This window comes from Drosophila virilis, chromosome 4 (assembly GCF_030788295.1).
Source record: "Drosophila virilis strain 15010-1051.87 chromosome 4, Dvir_AGI_RSII-ME, whole genome shotgun sequence".
Lineage (NCBI taxonomy): Eukaryota > Metazoa > Arthropoda > Insecta > Diptera > Drosophilidae > Drosophila > Drosophila virilis.
Genome location: NC_091546.1, coordinates 18,248,118 through 18,256,676, shown reverse-complemented (window position 1 = coordinate 18,256,676; position 8,559 = coordinate 18,248,118). Strand labels below are relative to the sequence as shown.

Here is an 8,559-nt window from a genome sequence, read left to right as displayed (position 1 = left end):
ATCTCTCTCTAAGCTACCTATTTTCTCGCTCATGTGCATATAGAGTTATTAATGCAATTAACTGCCTGCGGTCTGACCGCCTGCAACTTATTGTAGCATACTTTTCTGCGCTCACGAGCACAGTCTGTGTGCTTATGTGTGCGTGTGTGTTGAGCTTTGCATATTTGATCGATAGACGGAAAAACTTGACTTGGCATTGTGTTGCCGCTGCGTTCTATAGAGTAGCTGCAGTTGTTGTTATTGTGTTGATGCTGCTGCCAGTTGCTGGCTGCTCTGCATAGAAATGCGAGAAATGCGTGTTGCCCAGGCCACGATGCCAACGGCAGTCAATTTTCTTGTTTACAATGGCACACTCACACACACACACACTCTCACTCACATTCACACACACCCACACATACATGTGCAGGGTACACACACACTATGACAAATAGCAAACAATTACAACAGCGCGGCGGTTGTCTCTCAGTCGTTGTTGCTTTTTCGCCGCAATAAATACAATTTGCATGACAAAATAGCAAACAACGGCAACTTTTGCATACGTGCGTGTCTGTGTGTATGTGTGTGTGTGTGTGTGTGTGTATGTGTGTGAGCGTCTGCAGGTTCACTCAGCCAAACAAAACTACACACAAAAACAATCAACTGCCAGGGCCGTCCAACCGGCAGCAGCAGCGGCAGCGGCAGCAGCAACAACAACAACATCATCAGTTAGGCTTTATTCTGAGCTGCTGCAGCTTCTGCCTCTGCTTCTGTCCCCGCCAACTCCCGCTCCCCCTGCTGCTGCTGCTACTCTGTGGAACAACTTATGAATATTCAATTTTACATAAAAGATTTTTGTTGTCGTAACTGTTGTTATTTTGATTTCTTTTTGGCTCGACTCTCTCTCGCTCTCTCCCTCTCTCTCCCGCTCTCTGCCACACTCAGTACACTTCATGGGCGAGAAGTCTTCATGCATGCTATGAAATGTGGAAAATATGAGATAGGCTAGAAGGCAAACTGGCCAGCAAGAAAAGCAGTAGCAACAGCACTGAGAAAAATTTAAGACAATATTTGTAAGTCCTAAAAGCAATTTTTGAATACAATTAATTTGAAGACTCGGTACCTTTTCGAAATCGCTAGACGAGCTGAGGATATTGCTACTTAAAACAAAATAGCCACAATTAAATATTAAAAACTGTCCTAAAATCTTAGACAAGAATCGACTAAACCAAGACAAAAATGATATAAATAAACATAATATATATTTTTTAATATACTTACAGGCAGATATTTAAGCCCATTTCCTTTCTCTTCCAGTTGCAAAGAACTATCTGAATATTTTCATATTATTTTAATATTTGTTTCGTAATATAACTAATATATAAACTTTCAAAGCACATAATTTTTGACTATAATTTATGAAAAGCACTGGACAATTATCACAATACCTTAAGGTCAAGATTTTGAAAACAACTCGTCTGGCCCACCAGATTAATTCAAATCAAGCGATTCCGTCAAACGGCAAATGTTCCAAAAATGTTGATTAAGAATATTCTATTATTTTTTTTTCCTTTTGTATTATTTAGTCCAGATCGATATTTTTAGCCAAATAAGTGTTGCCTGTTTGTAGCTTGGACATGTTCATGGTGACCAAAGATTTTAATAAGTCATCCATGCTGATGACCAGCTCGCTATCGTCCAGCAGCTGCTCGTCCATGACGCTCCCCTCCTTGACCATAATATCGCGCATAAACTGACGCATCCGATAGATGCTGGCATGCCGGCACAGCTCCCGCAGATCGGAGCCCGAATAGCCAGGTGTCAGATTGGCTAAACGTTTCAGATCGACAGACGGATGCAACTGCTCGTGCTGCAATATCACCTGTAATATTGCCAAGCGTTGACACTCAAGCGGCGGTCCTATGTGAAACTGTGCGGGCATGCGTCGCAATATGGCCTTGTCCAAATCCTGTGGGCGATTTGTGGCGCCCAGCACAAGCACCGAACAGCTGGTGCTGCTAATCAGTCCATCCCACAGCATCATGAACTGTGTCTTCATCATGGCCGTCGCCTCATGATCCCCGGTGGCGCGCATGCGCAAAAACGATTCGATTTCATCGATAAATATAATGCACGGTTGCAGCTTGTGGGCCAGCGTAAAGACTGCTGTGGCCAGTTTCTGGGATTCGCCATACCATTTGTCCGTGAGCACTGCCACATCCAGATTGATGAAACGCATGCACGCCTCCTTGGCCATTGCCTTGGCTATCAATGTCTTGCCACAGCCGGGCGGTCCATAGAGCAGCACACCCTTTGGCGGCCGCCACAGTTGTGAGCGCTGGAAAAGATCGCTGTGACGCACAGGCAATACAACTGATTCGCGTAGCTCCTGTATAACAGTGTCCAGGCCAGCAATATCCGACCAGCTGACATCGATGTCTGTCGGCGCAATCAGATGCGAGGCTATCATCAGTTCATAGCAATTGAAATCGTTTAGTTTCAATTTGCCTTGGCCCTTGCCCGTCATATCGTTCAGTTTCTTCAACTGTATCTGGGCCAGTTCCTTGGCCTTCTTTTTGGCCTTGCTGGTCGGATCTATGGAGCTGATTAGCCATTTGGCGCAGTAATAGGTAACTGCTGCAACAATGCCAATTCTCACCAGCTGCGTCACAATTTGACAGCCTGACCTCTGGGTCGCCTCCATTGTCAATTTATAATTATTTTTAAAATACATGTGCACAAATCTTACAAGACGAGATTAGGGGACAGCTTGACAGCTGGTACAATGCAACAAAATTTATGACAACAATTTTTAAATCAACTGCTTAAACGAGCTAAAGCTGTCAGCAAAGAAAATTTTGATTAGTTTTCCAATTTGGTAGAAAATATATGATTCTTTTCATGCATGTATTATTACACAGAGAATTGATTTTCACGTTCATGCATGAATTCAATTCGATAATCTTGGAGATAAAAAAGCATATTTATGCCTATTATTTTATATGTAATGTGAATATTTATAATATAGACTGAAATGTTTGTATTATTTCTGCAACTATCTGACATAGTTAATATATACGTTTATTTCATGCATATGATATATTGAAATTAGTTGATTTTCACATGTTTAAGTGAGTTTAATCCGTTTATTATTACCAAAACTTGGTGTCGTTACAAGAGTAAAACTCGCGATGAATATCGGCAAAACTTATAATTGTTTAGATAGATATACATAGATATGGTTCTAGTTGCCCATGCTTTAATCGATTTCCACTTTTACCAACGGCATGTCAATCCCATTTCGCCTGCCTAAGTGAATTCAATTTGTCATAGCACAAGTAATTAATAAAATACTCAAGATGAAATTACTTTCGCAAAATCTTGCTGAATGAAGGCAATGAAACATAAAGTGAAAATGAATTAAAATTGAAGTTTGGAGTCCGCCAGTTAGTCAACCCTATATGCTGACTCACGTGGTAAATGCATTTCTCTCAGTGCGTGTTGTATTTTTTTTTTCTTCTTTTCAATGGCGCTTTGGCCAGGCTGCGCTTAATTTCTGTTTAACTTTTCCTGTTTGCTCTGGCCCTGTCCGAGCAAAAAATGTTTCCTAGTTTAGCATCTTTTAGCGGAAGTCAATGTAACAAAAGATAAACTTGTCCAGCCAGCTGCTGCTGCCGCTGCCTTTTTGTTTGCTTGCGCGTATTGAATGCGTGTAGGACGCAACAAGGAGTATGTCCGGGCTAGGGGTCGGAGTTGGGGAGCAAAACGTTCAGAGAAGCACAAGTATTAACTAAACACTGCAGCAATTTATCTTGCTCGAACCGCCAGAGCTTCAGCCACGAACCTCTAAGCCAAAGTTCGCTTTTGTCCAGCGAGGCGCGCGTAGGTCAGTTTTGTTTTAAAGTTTCTTAAGTCGCATCTTACATGCCCCCCAACCCCCATCGCCCAGCGTTGCCCCGCTCAGCGGAAGTCGGTGCGCACTGTTGTTTTGCGCTTCCTTCCGCATTACAAAAGAATTACTCAACACGAAATGTCTGGCCAAAGTTGGCCAGGAGATGAGATGCTCTGAATATTCGCTGGATCAGCAGCGACTTGCCCAGGTGCCAGACGGCCTTTATAAGCGTGTCAAAAATAAAAAATAAAAATAGAACAAACAACCAAAACAAATCAAATGCAAAAGATAAGCAAAAATAAAATAAAAGTAAGGCTGTTCGTTGATTAAAAATATGCTCAAGATTGCGGGTGTTAATCTCAAAAGAAGTTTTAATATTGCAATAGCAGGTTTTTGATTACATTGAAGCTAGCTATACCAAAATTTTATAATGTAAATTATTAAAATATAGAAAAGACACTTTATAATATAGTGTGAGTGTGAATAATAAAAAATAGTTGGCAGACCCTGGACAGGCGTTGCCGCAAATATTTCACACTTTAAGAAAAGGTACTTTTGATTTTGATAGTTCGAATGAGACCATGTTTTTAGGTGAACTCCAAATGATTGTGGAAATATCAACATTTATTTTCGTTTTTTCTATGAAATTATATTCCTCTTGATTATTTGATAATGATATTAATGTTTTATTATTTTAAAACTTCCTTAAAATCGTTAAAATATTGCACGTACATTTATCAAGACCAAATATTTAAAAGTTTAGCTGAATATATAATATAACTAGGAAAATCCAATTTCGGAGCAATAAAATGTTTCAACTTTAGTAATAATTTTCTTTTAATACTACTCCAGATCCTAACTCGTAAAACCAGATATGCTGCTGAAAACCCTGCTTCTAGCCCTGTTTGCTGCACCTTGTCTGACGTAATCCAGGCAATTTCTATGCACGTTTCGGGCAACTTTATCTTTAAGCTCGTTAGCATTCGCTCCTTGTCCTTGTGCGTCTCCAGCTACTTTTGAAGAGTTCATAAAAATCACTTCAACTGTGCAATATTTCATGATTTCGCGTCAATCTTTTGAGCGACGCTCAACGCCATCCAGAATGTGAGCGCCAATGGGCGTGGCCATGTTGCTACTTGGACTCCTCTGCCTCTACTGCTACAATGCTCCACTCTTTGTGAGCGCCAAGTTCGCTCGTTCGTTCTACTGAGCACACGAAAATTTAATTATGTTGTTTGTTACTGTTTTTGTTGTTCCTGTTGAAGCAGCCGCTTTCACTCGCCGACTTTTGTGACAGTTAGAAAATAATCACAGTCAAAAAAAAAAAAAAAATGGAATTCACAAAAAATAAACAAAAGCAGGAAAAATATTTTGTCGTCTAGCTGAAGTTTTAATACACTCGAATGCTTGTGGGTTTCACTTTTGACAAAATATATCAAAAAAGAAATATTAGTAAAAACCAAGAAAAAAATTGAAAATAAAGAAACTACGAAAAGTTTTCCTGTAATAAATCCATAAATAAAAGGCGCAATTAATTTATATCGGAAACTATTTTTCTACTGCTTTATTTATTCTATGAAATAAATATTATGTCTTACAAATTTCAACTACTTATTAGAAATGTGTTTCAGCAACTTTTTTTAAATATCCCACCTTTTCAGAACTCTTGAGAAATATCTGTCTTATGGCTCATCCAAAATACCGAGCAACTCTGTTTTTTTTTGTAAGGGCATCTTGAAAAAGTCTGTTGACAGTCGTTGGAGTCGTGCATAAAAGAGCAGCATGAAAATCACACGCTTTTCATAAAAATATTTTCGCTGCTCCCCTCTTATCATCCACATACTTGCACAGCCCCCAACAACCCCAACTTTCCTTTCTTGTTCATAGTTATTGCCTGGCTTACTTTCCACTTTCTGTCAGCGGCAGCACAAAATATGCGAATATCTATGTTAAATGTACACCCACCTGCCCGCCTCATCCTACCTTTACAGAAATGGAGAACAATTTTCGTTGGCAAGAAAAGTGCCAAAAACTGTGAAAAGGTGCGCCAGCTAAAAATAAACCTCAAAGAGAGAAAACTGCTAAAACTCTGCATCATAGAAGTTCCCCTTTTCTACTTCCAACCTCTCCTCACACAACTGTTTTGTTCCTTTATTGCTGCTCTAAAGTCAGGAATGTAATATTTTAAGCCACAACTAATGAAAATAGATGACAGTACTGAAGAATTGCTTGGAAGTACTCAAAAGTACCCAAGAATATGATTACTAAGGTAAAAAATCTCCATTAATAAAACTCTTTTACTGACTGACTAATTAACTAGCTAGACTGTCGGACGTAATGACTGACTACCAAACCGAAGGAGCTCATAAGCTGAAACTTGTATGAGATGTAGTTTCACGCTGAGGCGGGGTTTTAGGAAATTTCACTCGCATGCGTGGAAAAATTGGAAAAAAGCTGTGTAATCGATTTACTTAACATTTTCATACTTATTAACAAAACTCTGTTGAAATTTATTTAAGGCATATTTAACGCCTATCGCAAAATCAAGAGCTTTCTAAATGAAAAGTTCTTTGTCGGCAAGCAGCCTTTTTTTTCTTCTAAAATAGACGGACTTCAAACCCAACTTTTTTTTATATATTTGTAAGCTTTAGATACTTCAAGATAGTGCGAGTAGATTCATAATTTCCTCGTACGCGAAATAATTAAAAACTGAATGCTTAAAATTGCATGCAAAAAATTTGTAGGAGGAGAGCCGGCGAAATATCCGAAATATATTTTTACATAATTAAATCTGTTTAAATTATGCAACTGGTCTTCACTTTTTAAGAATACATTAAGTTGAGTCTTATTGAAATTGGAATACCCCTTGCGGGGGTCTGAGAAAACTTTTAGTAATAAACTCAAGATTGTCCAGCCAAACCTTTCAAATGAAAGTTTTCTACCATGAAGAAATTTATTAAAATTTTGAACGGAATTAGAATAGTTAACGTTCCATAAAATATTTCTATGGCGTACAATTAGACGCTCAACTTCCAGAATCTGTAATGACAGTACGACAAATTAAAATTGAGAAACCTTGTTTATGCAGGCACTATGCTACACAGGAAATATTATACTTATGCCAAGTCAACTATTTTTTTTTTCGGTTTGTTACAAATCTGAATCTCTGAAATAAATGCTCGTTTCCCTATCAGTTATTTTCACTTCCTGCATCGTTACAAATGAGCTTTCAGATGATAACGAACCACTTGCGTGTCTTCTTTCCTGAATTCTGGTCATGATCTTTTGATACAGTGCATCCACATGCGGTGCCATATAGATATCTAAACGTACGCCACTCTCAACCTCATGCAGCAGCTGGATGCAGTGATCAAATTCGTTTCTAAAGAACTTGGACAAAATCTCCCACATGATGGGTGACAGGTTAAAGAACGGCTTAAATGCCTCCGAGTTCAGACAGCCTAGCTGCAGCATTTCCGGCTCCAATGTGGCCAGACCGCACAGGCCAGCATAGAATGCCACATCCTGTGGCGCCACAATCTTATCATAATCGTAGCGCTCAAAGGGCGTCAACAGGAAACAATGCGCTGCCGTCTTATAGATCTTCAGGCCCATATTGGCCAGACCCGCGGCACAGCTTAGCTGGGCAGGCACGACGCGTGCCAGATTCGGAAAACCGCACGCATACTGCTTGGCCTCGTCAATATAGCTAAGCACATGCCACCAGTTGGCCATATAGATGGACACCCGAATCAGATTGCGAAACATATTGATCACATTGTCGCTGGTGGTGCAATAGGGACGCGCCCGAGCATAGAATTTCACAGCCAACTGCAGATTGCCGCTCTTCACATGATAATCCCCAATCTCTTCCAGAATGCGTCGCACATAAGCGCTGCCCGAATTTGATTTCTTAAAATTCAGCTCAGCATCGAGCTCCTGCAACAGCAAAGTAGCCTCCATGGTGTTATCCTCCACCCAGTAGGCGTCGTAGAGATGTGCCTTGCTGGAGCCGCTGTCTGCCTCAGCATTATCGGGTCTCGATGATGTCGTAGTCGAGCTGGAAGGTGCCCCCTCACTTGCCTCTGTAACAGCCATACTGCGCTCCCGCTCTGTGCACAGCGTTCGGTACAGCTCCTCATACATCTTCACATTGTACGTCTTTTTCACATGATTGATGGCCAGCTCCAGCGCCTCGACGCGCAGCTTGGGGCACACCTGTGCAATGAACTTGAGCCGAATCAGCCGGGCAGTATCCATATAACGTTTCGCATAGCTGATCAGAAGTATTTGCGGATCCTGCACAGTGGCACACTGAGAGACGGTGTTCGATTGCACAAAGCTAGCTACGCTCCGGGATGCGGAATGGGAAATCATTTTTACAGCTGAAAAAATTAGCTGGCCAGTCAGGTGGAATATATTTAGTAATTTTGTCGATTATATGAACTAAAAACAAAAAACAAACACTCAACTACATGCCAAATATTACCTAGCTTACCAGATCTGTGCAGCGAACATTTTAATTAGAAGCTCAACAATATCTTCCAAGCGCTTCTATTTCCTTGCAGATGAGCTGCAATCCACCGAAAAGATATGATATGATTCCGGGTTGGTTTCAATTGTTTTTTTATGGTACCTGGTTTAGTTAGATGTTGATATTTAATAAATTAAATTTAATGCTGGCAGTC

At 40.3% G+C, this 8,559-nt stretch overlaps 2 protein-coding genes across 2 annotated transcripts; both read right to left on the bottom strand.

Annotated features, from left to right (window-relative positions):
- Positions 1 to 1,311: 1,311 nt before the first annotated feature.
- LOC6628571 (outer mitochondrial transmembrane helix translocase) lies at positions 1,312 to 2,782 on the bottom strand. The gene has a single exon (XM_002051486.4). It carries the CDS (start codon positions 2,711 to 2,713, stop codon positions 1,562 to 1,564), a length of 1,152 nt encoding a protein of 383 aa, XP_002051522.2. The 5' UTR covers positions 2,714 to 2,782; the 3' UTR covers positions 1,312 to 1,561.
- Positions 2,783 to 6,805: 4,023 nt separating this feature from the next.
- On the bottom strand, positions 6,806 to 8,336 carry CSN1a (COP9 signalosome subunit 1a). The gene has a single exon (XM_002051487.4). It carries the CDS (start codon positions 8,246 to 8,248, stop codon positions 7,022 to 7,024), a length of 1,227 nt encoding a protein of 408 aa, XP_002051523.1. The 5' UTR covers positions 8,249 to 8,336; the 3' UTR covers positions 6,806 to 7,021.
- Between the last annotated feature and the right edge of the window lie 223 nt (positions 8,337 to 8,559).

Coding starts and splice junctions, on each gene's coding strand:
- LOC6628571 (XM_002051486.4), bottom strand. CDS start 2,713: ATGTATTTTAAAAATAATTATAAATTGACAATGGAGGCGACCCAGAGG.
- CSN1a (XM_002051487.4), bottom strand. CDS start 8,248: ATGATTTCCCATTCCGCATCCCGGAGCGTAGCTAGCTTTGTGCAATCG.